The sequence below is a fragment of the Tamandua tetradactyla genome, chromosome 21 (genome assembly GCF_023851605.1).
Source record: "Tamandua tetradactyla isolate mTamTet1 chromosome 21, mTamTet1.pri, whole genome shotgun sequence".
Taxonomy (NCBI): Eukaryota; Metazoa; Chordata; class Mammalia; order Pilosa; family Myrmecophagidae; genus Tamandua; species Tamandua tetradactyla.
This window is the reverse complement of record NC_135347.1, coordinates 47,136,030-47,150,879: the sequence shown is the minus strand read 5'-3', so window position 1 is coordinate 47,150,879 and position 14,850 is coordinate 47,136,030. Positions and strand designations below refer to the sequence as shown.

The following is a 14,850-nucleotide window of genomic DNA, read 5'->3' as shown; positions in this document are numbered from 1 at the left end:
GCTTTCTTTTTCTCTCTGCAGCATGATTAGCTCAAATAAAATCAGTACTTCTTTTAGTACTAATTTCTTCTTTCATGATTAAAAAGTATTTTGAAAACCAATCATAGAAATAAAAATGACAGTTTACAAATGTACAGAACTTCTAACTGTACAAAAACTTGCACATATATATTAAATTGCTTGGGCATCTCCAAGCTTAACCTAAGAGTAGGCATAGGGCCCCAGCTATTTCCATTTTAAAGAAGAGGAAACAAAGGCTTAGAATAATCCTTAGCACAAGTTCATATGACTTGTTAATGGAATACTAGGAATTGAAGTTTGGGACTCTTCTACAGCTAAGTGCTCAAACCTCCAAACAATCCTGCCTTATTTTCCAAATAAGCTTATTTAGAATAAGTCAGGAACAATCTCTTTACCTATCATAAAAGAGTCTTTTTCAGATGGTCCAGGGGTAGAGAATTCTGATTTAGAAATGTTTACTTTCAGAGGTACTTATAAAAGGAATAAAACCACCTGTAAATCTAAGACCAACTTATTTCTAAAGGATACATTGCTTACATTCTCTAAACTTAGGGGCTATGGCATGAATGTAAAATCAATAAAGAACTGTGAGAGCAAAATCAATCAAGTTACTTTCTTAAAGCCGATGTTAGTAAATACCCATTCAACCCAACTGTGAGTCCCATCTTTCCCATTAAAATGCAAATTACATACTCTTTCTAAAGCATCCTTGTATTTTAGCCTATAATTATATTTGTCTTAAGTCCCATTTGTTACTATTTGTTTTCTTTAAAAAAGACTGTATTACACTATTATGACCCAGAAAACCTGGAAGTAACAAATAAGGCAAGCAATTTTTTGGTTCTTAAAAAAAGTTCGAAAATTCAATATCTTAATAATATCTAATATATTTAAAATATTGATGATATATTTCTGCGCCTGTGTGTATGTGTGTAAACACTTATCTTTAAAATTCTAGATTCTATTCCTAATGATGCTTTTGAAAGCTAAAACAAAGAACAAATTAAAAATTATAACAATATTTTGTACTGCTCAAGTCTATGGCGAGAAGCTAAGCAGAGAAGAAACTTTTATAATGCTACTGAAATCCATGAGCAAAAAACAAACACTTATGACACTCGTGTAATACACTTCAAAATATTTTCCAAAACTGAACATTGTTCCCCAGTTCCCATCACCTCCTCAGTACAAACCACCCTCATCTAGATGCTCCATTTTTGCCCCCAGCAGCCTCTTCTTCACTAGCAGCCAGAGTCATTCCCCAACACAGAAATTAGTTGGCAATGCCCCTGTTGTCCACCCTGCAAGGTGTCCTTCCACAGGGACAATAAAACCAAACGTCCACTCTATGGCTTATAAAGCCCTACAAGATGGCCCCTGACTCCCACTCAGGGCCTCTCTTCCTCACGCACTTGGTGCCGCTCTCCCTACCGAGCACAGATATGTTCAGGACTCTGGTTCTCATGGCTGTCTCCCTGACTTCATTCACATCTCTGCCTAAATGCCACTCATTTGGCCAAGCTCTAGAACCGGACTCCATGAGGTGCATGGCTACTTGTCCTTTGATTTTTGGTTAACGAACATTTCTTCCCATTATTCTGTATTTCAGATGGGCAGAAAGTGGACCTCTAGAGATACCTATAGCTAAAGAGTTTTCACTTGGTTGTATATGTACAGGCAATGGGGATACCATTAAAATATAATAAAAATGTGCATTGTTTCTTTTTATCTTACCCTTGTAAGATGAGTAAATACTTGATATTACACAATAAATTAGTCTTATTTTTCAATTGAGACATTTGTTGAGTTAATTATAGATTGCATGTATTCTAAAAGAAGAAATCAAAGAGAGACATGTACATTTTATCCAACTCTCCCCAACATAGAATTTTGCAAAATTATACTATAATATCACAACCAACATATCAATATTGATATATACATCAACCATTCAAATTTCCCTAGTTTGATGTACTCTCATTTGTATTTATGTATTTAATTCTATACATTTTTATCATATGCATAGGTTAGTATATCTGCCATCAGAGTCAACATACTGAACAGTTCTAAACAGCACAAGGATCCCTCATATGCTGTTATATCTACAAGAACCTCCTTTTCTCCCATTCCAAATCCCTGGAAACCACTAATCTATCTTCTATTTCTGAAATTTTGTTATTTCAAAAATGTTATATAAATGGAATCATAAAGTACGTGCCCTTTGGAATTTTTTTTTTCACTGAGCATCATTTCCTGGAGGCTCACCCAAGTTGTTGCATGTATCAATAGTTCCTTCCTTTACACTGTTGAATAGTATCCCAGGGTATGTATGCACCACAGTTTGTTAACCCTTCACCTGTGAAGGTATTCTAGTTTGCTAGCTGCTGGAATGCAATATACCAGAAATGGAATGGCTTTTAAAAGGGAGAATTTAATGAGTTGCAAGTTTACAGTTCTAAGGCCGAGAAAATGTCCCAATTAAAACAAATCTATAGAAATGTCCAATCAAAGGCATCCAGGGAAAGATACCCTGGTTCAAGAAGGTAGATGAAGTTCAGGGTTTCTCTCTCAAGTGAGACGGCACATGGCGAACACAGTCAGGGCTTCTCTCTCTCGGCTGGAAGGGCACATAGCAAATACGGCATCATCTGCTAGCTTTGTCTCATGGCTTCCTGTTTCATGAAGCTCCCTGGAAGGCGGTTTCCTTCTTCATCTCCAAAAGTCGCTCGCTGGTGGACTCTCTGCTTCGTGGTGCTGCAGCATTCTCTGCTCTCTCTGAATCTCTTTCTCCAAAATGTTTCCTCTTTTATAGGACTCCAGTAAACCAATCAAGACCCACTCAAATGGGTGGAGACATGTCATCCCCTAATCCAGTTTAACAACCATTCTTGACTAAATCACATCAACCAGGGAGATGATCTCATTACAGTTTCAAATATACAGTATTGAATAGGGATTATTCTACCTTTAAGAAACGGGATTTATATCAAAACATGGCTTTTCTTAGGGGGCATACTTCCTTTCAAACCAGCACAGAAGGACATCTGGCCTGATTCCAGTTTTGGGTTTTTACAGATAAAGCTGCTGTGAACATTTCTGTGCAGCTTTTTGCCAGTACCTAAAAGTTTTTGTTTTTCTGGAATAAATGTCCAAGATTAGTAAAGTCGCCGGGCTATGTGCTAAATGCATATCCCTCATTTTTTTATTATCCCTCTCCCCATGAGAATGAAAGCTTTCTGACATCAGAAACTTGGTCTATTTTGGTTCATTGCTGCATCTCAGTATCTAGAGCAGTGCTTGGCGCTAGCAGGCAGTTAGTACATATCTGTTGAAAGAGTAGGTTTTAGATTCTTCTGGAGAGTTCCTTCCATGTACACAGATGCATTTACTTTTAGAACTAATCAAGCAGAAATGAGTCTTAAGAAAAAGGCTCCCTGGGAAAGGTGGTAGAATTGAGAATAAGAGGAGTGTCCATGGCACCTGGCCCTTAACATGCCTGAGTTATCACCTCGAGCTCAGAATGAGAGAGCAGACAGGGCAGGAATAGGGAATGACTGTGATCACAAAGAGATGTGTGAGGGTCTAGAAAAGTTCACAGGACTTTGGCCACAAGGAACAAAGTAGAACGCAACATCTTTAAAATAGCTAGACATGCCCCAATCTTAGCTCAGATCATGCACAGTTTCAGCACTGGGTGGAAAGCAGCGGAGGACAGAGTAGGCTGCCCATTATCAATATGCTGCAGGTGTGACCAGCAGTCAAGGAGGGAGTTAGTACTTGTTCCTAAGCCCATGCAAAGTAGTTAGGCCAGATTTCAATAAATATTGTTAAATGTGGAAATAAGTAAATGATTCACTGACCTGACTGGGGAAGCTTTTAAGGGAGAATAAGCCATTGAAATTTGGAAATCAAAGTTAATATCATCACAGAAAGGGAGGCCTGGAAAATTCAGTTAATATACAAATATATATATATTTTAAGTGCATTTGTGGTACTACATCTATTACTGAAAAGATTATTTATAATATCATGAATGAATCCATTCTACAGGCTCAGAACGATTAGTATAAAAACACTACCTCTGTGAACACAGCCTTTTGGCAAAATTTGTTAAACATGAACCTCTTCAAAGTTTATTGTTTTGCTTGCAACTAAATTTATTTTTTTAAGTAACAGGAAAAAAGTATATGGCTGTTTTACTGTTATTTAAAGTATCAATTTTCAAATATTTGGGTTTGAGAGAACCTCAGTATTTCATTGCAAGGATCACAAACGTGTGTTTATATTTTAATAGTGCTCTTGTGCAAATATCTATTATATATGTCTGCTCTCTGTAAGGCCCCAACCAAATAAGGAAAACAAGGTAATAAAAATGTCCTGGAACTCTGGCTACTGCAGACAGACAAGGGATAACACATTTTAAGAACAGTGAATTAATATCTTCATTTGGCCTGATTCTTTCAATTAGTTAGAGGTTCTTGGTGTAAGATGATTTATGTTATATTACGCAAAAGCTGTATGACAAAATTCAATAAGGTCATTCAGAACATAAATTCCTGGGATTATATTTACCCTCGATTTGGCTTCTCTTTGAGCATTTCTCTGCTTAGTTTTTTTAAGACACTGTAATTCCCCACAATATTGTTCTAGAACACTGATTCCAACCTTGGTTGCACATTAGAATCATCTAGGGAAATTTTAAAACTCCTAATGCTTAGACCGTACCTTGGACCAATTAAATCAGAATCTCTCGGGTGGGAGCCAGGCATCAGTGTTCATTACAGCTCCCCAGGCGATTCTAATGTGCGTTCAAGGCTGAGACCAGAGTTCTAGGACCATTTGCATCAGTTTCACTAGGGTCCATGTTAAACAGGCGTCCAAAAGTAAGTCTATTAAATTGGAATCATTATGGATAAGCAAGAGGAATCTATACATTTAACAGGCCTTGGATGATTCATAGTCACACAAAGTTTGAGGACCTTTAACTAATAGAATGAAGGTGGTGCACACTGACCTTCAAAGTCAACACTGAATAGGAAAATTTGAATTATCAGTCCACAGTCAGAAAAATTTTTCTGAAAGTCTTCTTGGAGGTCTTAGCCCATGCAGTTATATAGTGTACAGGTGTCAGTAACAACTCAGGTAAAGTTTCCACACATTTTTAAATGAATTCTTTATTAGGGCAAATTGCTCCTCTAGTGGAAAAGATAAAATAATAGAAGATATCAAGGTAAAATTAGAAAGAGTAGTTAAAAAGTAATTGTCTATAAAAATTAAGAATGTTAAGGGAGGAATTCTTACAGAAAAGCACCAAGCCCCATATTGGCTCTCTCTTTACCCTCACAAGCAAACTTCTTTAAAAATCACAATTCAGATATTTTTAAAGGAAGGGAAAATCCAAGATTAATAGGAAACCTCATTATAGTTTAATGGTATTAGTCCATTCAACATATTTAACCCTTTACAACATGGAAAGTATGTTCTGAAACATCTCATCTGCTCTTCACAAATATCCTGTTTGGGAAATCATGCCAAAGGATGAATAACCCCCAGATTTTATAGATAAGATATTTCCAGGACACAACACAATATAAAGTTCTCAGTGTTCATGGAATTGAATTGAGAAAGCTGAGGCATAGAACCAATTAGTGCCAAGTGACCCTGCATCAACTGATCAAGATAAAGCTATATCAGAGGTTAGGTCTAATCCAGGATGCTTGCCTCAATAGCGTACTTCCTCCCGTGTTATCATCTGAAGACTGGTGAATTATTAAAGATAAATATTCATTCTTTAAATCAGTGGTTCTCAATCCTAAGGATTGTCAGGGTGCTTTTAACTAAATCCAAGGCACCACCTACCAGAGTAAGTGACAAATACGTCATTAAAACAATTAACAATGATCATTAAAACAATGTCGTTGACTATTTCTGAGCAAAGTTTAAGTTAGGATTCATGTCCTCAATAAATATTTGTTGAATGTGTGAATCCATAAATCAATGATACAAAATTAAGATTAAACTTGTTTACAATAGTTAGTAATATACATAAAGAGGACAGTTTTAAATACTCTCTTTTCTGTTCAACTAAATTAGTGGGAGAAAAGACTAGAGAACATTTTTTCTAGAGTTAATCTGATAACATGGATATTTCTTTAAAACAATCCTTTTCCTTGCAGGGCTTGGTGGACTCCTAGATCAATCCTCCTTGACTGTGGGATAAGGACTCAGAAAATTTGTTCTTAAAAAAAAATCAAAAGCAGTAGAGCTGTATATAGGCAAGGAAGATGGTCTTCAGTGAAAAGATGGGCAAAGATTTCTGGGAATGAAAAATCAGTCCTTGCCTAAGGCATTAGATTTGTAACTAGGGCAACAAATAAAATATGGTTACTTTTATGCAGCCCCAAATGAACTGCTTCCAGCAGAAAACTGCTTATTTAAAAATGCTTCTCAAATGTCTTACATCTAGACAATTTTGGTGCTCAACCCATCCCTTAATTTACATTATATGCATAAAATCCTTCATATTATTCTATGGTATTTTGAAAACACATATAATTTGGACATTCTGCATAAAATCCAAAACTAATGATTATTATTCTTATAAAATTATAATCTCAGGCCATTTTCATTGCCATAAAAAAGCATATGCAGGTAATAGTAAAGCTGGCATTGGAAATAATTTTTCTGATTTTTAACATAATGAGGCAAAATAGTTGTTAAATTAAACCCATTGAGTCACTTCTTTAACATGTCACTTTTTTATCATGAAACTGGAAGTTCTTTAATGTTTGGCCATATTCCCAAATATATTTAATTAGCTTTCTGTCATATAGGATTAAATTAATAAACCCTGAAAATATGGCATCTAGAGAATTCTTCCAACTATTTTTCCAAATGAAATGTTCATAGCATATTTTTCTATTTCTCGCTTTCCTTAAATTTCAACACAGTTTTGATTTGCAAAAACCATAAAGAATATTTAGCTTATAATCCATTGCTGTGTAACTTACTGAAGGCATTACTACCTTAATCTATGGAATGGTCATATTTGGCTACTGGAAATCTTGTGCAGTATCTTTCAAACTTCAATAAATCTGGGAGTCAACTGGGTAATATTTTGAAATGCAGACAACTTGATTCAACTGGTCTTGTATGGCACCTGATAATCTGCATTTCTAACAAGCTTCCAGGTGACGATGATGCAGGACCACTCTTTGAGTAACAAGGTTCTGGAGCATGACTGGACCATAAAACTTTTACCACTATGAAAAGCAAACCTAACTACCTAGCAGACCTTGCAGGGGGTTAAGGTGTTGCTTTTCTGTTGCTCCTATCTGAAGGAGTTCTCAGGTCTCCCAGGATGTCTAAATCTGCTTCCCTAATATATAATCCTTTAAAATTTCATCTATAAAGAAGAAGGCTTGATAACCTCTGTATAGTGAGCAAGCTATCCATTTAGTCATAAATGGTCTCCAAGCTGGTATGAACCAAAAACCCTCTTTTGCTAATTCAATTCCCCTGGTTTATGTCTTCAGTCACTTCATGGTCAGTTGACTGGCCCAGCGTCACATATCCAATAACTGGAAAGGACAGGACTCAAATACATGCCTCTAATTCCAAATCCAAGCATTTTCCCTCCATTCTGTGGAGGAAATGGGAACCAGGTTGCTTGGTTCACAAAACCCCAGTTTGAATTGAATCTCTCAGCCTCGGGCTTCACATTGCAAATCCTAATATGGGTTTAAGGTCTTGTGGAGGGTTCGGTGCAGTAATGGGGAAGGCTTTGTTTTGTGCTTCCAAACAAACCTTGAGTTTCAATGTAATTATGTGAATTTATGAACCTATTTGAGCATGGTGTAGGACTACAAAAGAAAAGCTTTAGATTTTCCACAGTGGAAAACAGGGATAAGAATTATTTGGTCTATTTCCCCAAGCCTGCTGGTTTTCTTGTAACAGTTCAGACCCAACCAACTGTGGGAGTCAGAGACAGAGAAACTTCACCTATGCTGGCGTAAACAAATGGTACCTGGTGCCTTTAATTGGATGCAAGGTCCTTAAAGATAACTGACACCAAACTAATTATCAGAATATGAACAATAGCCCAGAGATGTGAAAAGAATTTTGAAAAGTCATACAGATATTACTGCTTGGGACATAGATCTGGATTCTCCCAACCTCTGGGAGATATTACTGCTTGGCCAGTCCCAACTTTACACTGACTCAGCAACAGGTCAAGTTGGGAAGATTAAAAACATGTGAAGAGTGGGCCACTGTGGCTCAGCAGGCAAGAACACTTGCCTACCATGCCAGAGGACCCGGGTTCGATTCCTGGTGCCTGCCCATGTGTATAAAAAAAAAAAAATGTGAAAACTTTAAGCGGTATGAAAGGTTTGTATAAGCCTTCCACATACTCTCACTATAAATGTTTTAAGGATTTACAACAAAAAGAACATGCTTTGTATACTCTCATGCCCTCTCTCCCTGGACTCCTACACCACAGAAGAGAAAAATTTAGGATGACATGACCTTGGGTCAAGGACTGCCTCTGAATATTGGTGAACAGTCCACCATGTAAATTATGTTCTCATTTCAAAGGGGGATTACTCTGTTAATGGGTGTACTGTACACAAGCAACTCAGAACTGAGGGGCTCTAGTGGGGTGGCCAGGCTGTCTTCTCCCTCAGGGCACTGGTTCCTGACACTAAGTCACTAATTCTGGTGAGTAAGAAAGCAAAAGTCAGTAATATTCTCTTTAGAGGATCCACTGGATTTCAAGACCACCAAGATGCTGGGCTACCTTCTCTGTCTTTCCAGGGCTATTTCACCGTGTTCACAAGTAAAATCTGGGTGGTGATGTTATGGTTAGGGAACATTAGCCTTGGCACCTCTTAGAAAACAAGTGGCCTCTCATTTCATCAATAGTGATATGAAGTTAGTCTTATAAGCAGTTTGGTGCCAGTTGTAAGGTACAAATGTCTATGCTTTGTGATAGACTTCCACAGAAATTCAACAAGTTCCTGGCCATGGCAAGTCTCCAGAAAAATACAAATGTCTCCAAATTCTCACAGCCAGGAGGTACTCTACATTTTTTTTGATGGGTGGAAATTTGGTTCTGGCTGACATACCAGCTTTGCCTGACTCATTCCTAACCTCATTCTCTTAACCATCACTGCACTGTCCCTGGTTCATATGTTCCCTCCCCATTCTTCCCTATTATATGCTATTCTCCTCCCTCTGATCAATATCTTATTCCCTTTCAAGACAGCTCACATATGGCAGCCTGTGTAAGAGCCCTCCCTAGAGCTCTAGTCCGCCATAGACTCTATCCACGGAACTCTTGCAATTGTTAATTATATACATGATTAGTATTGCAGTTATGATCAGCCATGCTTCTAAGAAGAAATCTTCACCAGCAGGGTTACTTTGTTTAAATTCCTAGGATAAATAAGACTGGCAATCAAACAGAGAAGCGCTGATACATATTTGGACTTTCAAATATTTCCACACTAAAAATGCCAACAAGTATGGAGGAAGTAACTGGCTTATAGATAAGGCAGGGTAGGATGTTTTATTTTATTTTACTTGTTTTTCTTTTCTTCCTTTTATTTTCTTGGTATTGTTTCTGAACATAATCATCAGAAAATGGGAAACATGAGGAATGTAGCTTCAGAACAAGTTTGAAAGAGAGAGACAGACATCAGTTAAATATAGAACACTTTGCAAGTATGGATGAACAATAATGAAAAAAGCCAGCTAGAATTCCTCTATGCTACTGGAAGAATTCAAACACAGACCAGAAGTCATCAACAGTGGATTTTTTGTATTCAATGGGAGAGAAACAGAATTAGCCAACTGCCAAAGACCATTACTGCTGGGAGATTCTGATTCTACTACAAAAAACAATGATAATGACTTGTACACTTTGCAACAAATAATAATAAGAGCACGATGGCCATGATTAACTTACTGTGCTGGCAGTGAATCCCATTAAATCCTCGGGGGCATTTACAGACATAGCCTATGAATGTGTCCCCTCGGTATGCTTCGCTGATTTCACAGGTTCCTCCATTATGGCATGGATTAGGAACGCAGGGACCTGAAAAACAGAGGAAAAAATTTTCCATGTGATCCATAGACTTAAGAGTAGATATTGTACCAAGATTTTGCACTTAATAATTTTATAGAGAGCGTTCTGGATATTAGTGGTACACGCATTGTATGGCTGAGTATAAGTTTTGAAGAACAGGGTTTAAACTCTGGTTATACTCCGTTCTAGACATCTGATCTTGGGGAATTTTTTAGCCTCTCTATACCTCATTTTGCTCTTCTGTTAAATGTCATTAATAATAGGGCCTACCTCAAATGGTTATGATACCAATGAAAAAAGTTCATATATACAAAATACCTAGAACAGCATTTGTTACATATTAAACACTCAAGAAATATTAGCACTAAACAAGTTATTATTATTAGAAACTCTGAGATGTCCATCTTCTATAAGTTTACAAAGTAATGTAATATGACAATTTCTGCAGTAATGAGCACTGAATACCTTTTGTCCCCTCTTGCTGTAAATAACATAAACTTGCAGATGATTAGGTGAAACAAAGCGCTATTTGCAATACTTTATAAAAGTTCATGGTTGGGTATACATGGGGAGAAACACAATTTTTGCCAATCTAAAGCTATAACTCACCAAGAGTGCAAGTATAGAGAAATGGAATCAGGCAATCATGTTCAAGCTTTGAGAAAGTAGCTTCAACAGAGTGGTTGGTACCTGTGGCAACCAATGGAGAAGTGGAACTCAGATGTTGCTTGGAGAGAATCTGCTGCCAGGAATGTGATCACTGACACCCTCCAGCTTCTCCACCCCAGGAATTGTCTCAGCAGTGTGCATACTGAGGCCACACTCTCTGGCAGCTCCCAGCCAATGACTAAACAACGTGGGGGTCCTTGAGCTGTGCCAGTCCTGCCTGACCTGAACTCTTCTAATGGGCATGCTTTACCTTGGGACTCCCCATTAGCTTGGCCAAGATTTTCTCAAAACTACATGGCCCTGGGAGGCTCTTTCTGTGCAATCTTCTTTTCTTCTCTTTCTCCCTTTATATGTGACAGGCTTGTATCACAGTATGGAAGTTCATCTTTTCTAATCCTTCTCCCATTGTCTTTTGTCTATCACAGATGTCTCACCTAATAATTCTTTGCACTTCTAATTCTTGCTCTATGCTTCCAGGAGAGTGCTAATTGGCCCAATACAGAATCCAGACTGGAGAGTGGAGAGTGCAAGGAGGAGAATAAACAAGTTGAAGGAAGAAAAAAGCTCTCTTTGGACAATGAAGAAAGACAACGCAAAAAAGTTAAGATTTCTCTAATTTTGTCTTTATTTTAATTGGAGAGACTAGAATGCATTTGTAAGTCAAAAAGAAGTCAATGAAGAGAAAGTAAGATGTATATTTTAGAAAAAAGAGGGAAAATAATTAAACCAGTGACTGACTACATATAAAGAGGTGAACTCCAGAGACCTGGGGTAATTACAAGTCAAGAAATAAAAGCTTTTTGCCTGACTACAAAGGGGAAATGGTCAGACAGGAGAACAATTAGAACATGAAGAAAGGGGAAGCTCTGCCAAGCCTGGTTATTCAAAGAGCACACAGTGAATGGATATTGAAACCTGAGTCAGGGGTATTTAAAAACTTAAAGAGAGAAAAAGAAATTTTCTATGGTCACTTAGAGCAGAGTGACAGGAAGTTAATAACGGGGTTGAGCGAAGACACCCGGCACTGAGGGGAGACGTCATGATTTTATTACTTCCCCTAAGGAGATGTTTTTGACACACATTTTTTTTCCAGTTTAAAATTTCAAGACATCATCAACATGCAAACATAAGATATCCACTGGAAAGCCCTCTCCATGGGTTCAAATAATAAAAGGACAAACTGCAATTGCCTCAATCTCTGGAGTATGACAGAGAGTGAATAAGGACTCCACAGACGCTGAATTAAAGAGAAAAGAAAAACAAACACCAAATCGGGTAGGAGATTTACATCCCAGACCTGCCACCCAAGATGCCTTCCCCTCATTAGTCCCTGCTTTAGTTTGCTAAAACTGCTGAAATGGAATTCATCAGAAATGGGCTAGCTTTTAACAAAGGGATTTTTTAGCTTGCTGGCATACTTTTCTGAGGCCATGAGAATGTCCAAATCAAGGTATCATCAAGACGATACCTGGACTCCTCTGTCAGATGGCAAGGCACAAGGTGCCTCTCCCCTCTCTTCTGGGCTTTGACGTTTTCAGATTCTTGCTTTGGTGGCTTCTTCTCTGTTTCTGTAGCTTTCTCTCTCACTTCTGTGTCTTTCTCTCTGTTTCTTTCTTTGAACTTCATCCTCTCAAAGGACTCCAGGAGGATGATCAAGACCCATCTGAGGTGTGCCACAACTGAAATAATCTAACTAAAAGATCTCACCCACTGCAGTTTTATACCCATGAGAATGGATTAGTTTTAAGAACAAGATCTTCTGGGGTCTTTAAAGCCTCCAAATTACCACAGACCTAAGCAACTTGGGAGTTGCACAGAGGTAACATGGCCCAGGTCCCTCCTGCCATGGATGTAGACTCTAAAGCCACTGACCGCAGTGAATTAGGGTCCCACATATCCAAGCACAGGGGCCCAAGACCACAGAGACACAATGTAGAACACAAGCAGCTAAGGAGTGCAAGATACAAAAGTACCCCCAGACAACAGCAGCAACAAAAGAGACAGACAGAGGTCATAACAGAACTGTTGTCAAGAGCTTTACACACTCAATATAGTCTCTGATTGATGGACCATTAACACACAAAAAAGACCTTTCTAGATTGACCCCATCTGGCTCCCTGGGGCAGAATACTCTATCATAGAAGAAAGAGTACACAGGATAGCTTCCTAGGGGAATAAAAAGGCAGAGAGGGGGCCACTGAACTGCTGTAAGACAAGATGAGTCTCAGAACTGTAAAGTGTAATGGAAAGAGGGCACTAAGTGAGGGAAAGAATTTAAATAAGTCATAAATGCTGGGAAGAAAATTCTGCACAAAAGCAAACAATAGATCAAGATTTACAGAGAAGAAACAGAATAAATGAAGCTTTCACCTGGAGGTAAAACAGTTGCACACAAAAAGGGCAATTTTAAAAATTGTACCACATATCTAGGGCAAGAATCACATGCAGAAGAGCAGAGAAAATATGAACAGTTAAACACGGATTATTCTAAAGGTCGAAAGTAAGTTGGACCAAGTATCAAAGAAGAGCCCAACACAAAGGCAGTCAACATTAAAATCCTAGACAAAAGGGAGAAACTGTCCATTAGTTAACATCAAAATAATCAGATACCCAGACATTAGCAAAATTTTACGAACTATACTAAGAAACAGGAAGATATGGCTCATTCAAGGGAACAAAATTAAACATCAGAAGAGATTTGGAACAACTAATCAAACAAATGCAAACAAACTTCCCAAATCAGTTCAACAAGATGAAGGAAATTATGGATAGAAAAAAATTAATGGTGGGCATAGAGTTAAAGGATATTAAGAATCGAGTATGTGAGCATAAAGAATTTGAAAGCTTAACAAGAAGCACAACAGAAATTATGGGGATGAAAGTCACAATAATGTAGATTAAAAATATACTAGAAGCAGGGTGCATGGGTGGTTCAGTGGTAGATTGCTTGCCTTACGTGCAGGAGGCCCAGGTTCGATTCTTGAACCATGCATCACCCCCCAAAAATAAAAGTAAAAATAAAAAAAAAAATACACTAGAAGCAAACAACAGCATATATGAACAGGCAGAAGAAAAAAAATCATCAAACTAGAAGACAGTACAATTGAATTCATACAGTCAGAAGAACAGATAGAGAAAATAATAGAAAAAAATAAGCAGTGTCTCAGGGACTTTAGAGACAGTGTGAAGTACAAAAGCATAGGCATTGTGGGTGTCCCAGAAGAAGAAGAGAAGGAAAAAGGACTTAAGAAATATTTGAGGAAATAATGACTGCCAATTTGCCAACTCTTATGAAAGGCATAAATGTACACATCCAAGAAGCACAGCACATTCCAAACAGAATAAACCCTAACAGACCTACTCCAAGACCCACACTAATGAGAACAGCAAATATCAAAAGTGAGAAGGCAGTGGTATGATACATGTAAGATACTGAAAGAGAAAAACTGCCAGCCCCCAATTCTTTATCCAGCCAAACTATCCTTCAAACATAAGGAGAGTTTAAAATATTCACAGATAAAAAGAAACCAAGAGTTCATTCACAAAGACTGCCCTTCAGACTTACTAAATGGAGTTCTGCAAGTTGAAAGTAAAAGATAGGAGAAAGTGGTTTGGCACAGTGTAAGAAGTGAAGATATTCGGTAAAGGTAACTGAAAGGGTAAATGCAAAACCTAATAATACTTTATCCTCAATATGTAACTCCATTCTTTAATTTCCATAAGAGTCAAATACAATATAATAGGAAAATGTCATATTTCCTCATAATAGGCATAGAAAATTAAAAAAATGAAGTAGAACAAAAAATTATACAGGATAAATGGAGGTGGGGCTATGACAGCAGCAAATTTATATGCAATTGAAGTTAAGTTGCCATCTTTTCAAAATAGTAGGCTATAGAAGTAGGTTGTATAATACAAAACAGGGTAATAGCAAAGAAAGTATTTTTAAAATGTACAGAAACAGAAGTAGAAAACGATCATCAGTTATATTACAAAAGATCAAATATACGGAAAAAAAGAGTTTACAACAAAGGAAAAGAGAAAAAAATATGATGTATACAAACCAAAGCACA

At 37.5% G+C, this 14,850-nt stretch overlaps 1 protein-coding gene and 1 long non-coding RNA gene across 6 annotated transcripts in view; one reads left to right on the top strand and one right to left on the bottom strand.

The window, feature by feature from the left end:
* The window catches only part of EDIL3 (EGF like and discoidin domains 3), a 459,417-nt gene that overhangs the window by 226,532 nt on the left and 218,035 nt on the right, over positions 1-14,850 (bottom strand). For all 3 annotated transcript variants that reach the window (XM_077139203.1, XM_077139204.1, XM_077139205.1), the window contains one exon: positions 9,989-10,117. In XM_077139203.1, coding sequence (XP_076995318.1) covers positions 9,989-10,117 — 129 coding nt within the window. The remainder of the gene's footprint in view (positions 1-9,988; positions 10,118-14,850) is intronic.
* Positions 1-14,850, top strand: part of LOC143665611 (uncharacterized) — a 91,130-nt gene that overhangs the window by 25,074 nt on the left and 51,206 nt on the right. Inside the window, exons 3-5 of one of the 3 annotated variants that reach the window (XR_013167117.1) lie at positions 9,014-9,096; positions 11,255-11,377; positions 11,871-12,039. The exons of the other annotated variants lie outside the window; for them this stretch is intronic. This is a non-coding gene — a long non-coding RNA (uncharacterized LOC143665611). Of the gene's footprint in view, positions 1-9,013; positions 9,097-11,254; positions 11,378-11,870; positions 12,040-14,850 lie in introns of those variants that run through there. 3 annotated transcript variants of the gene reach the window in all.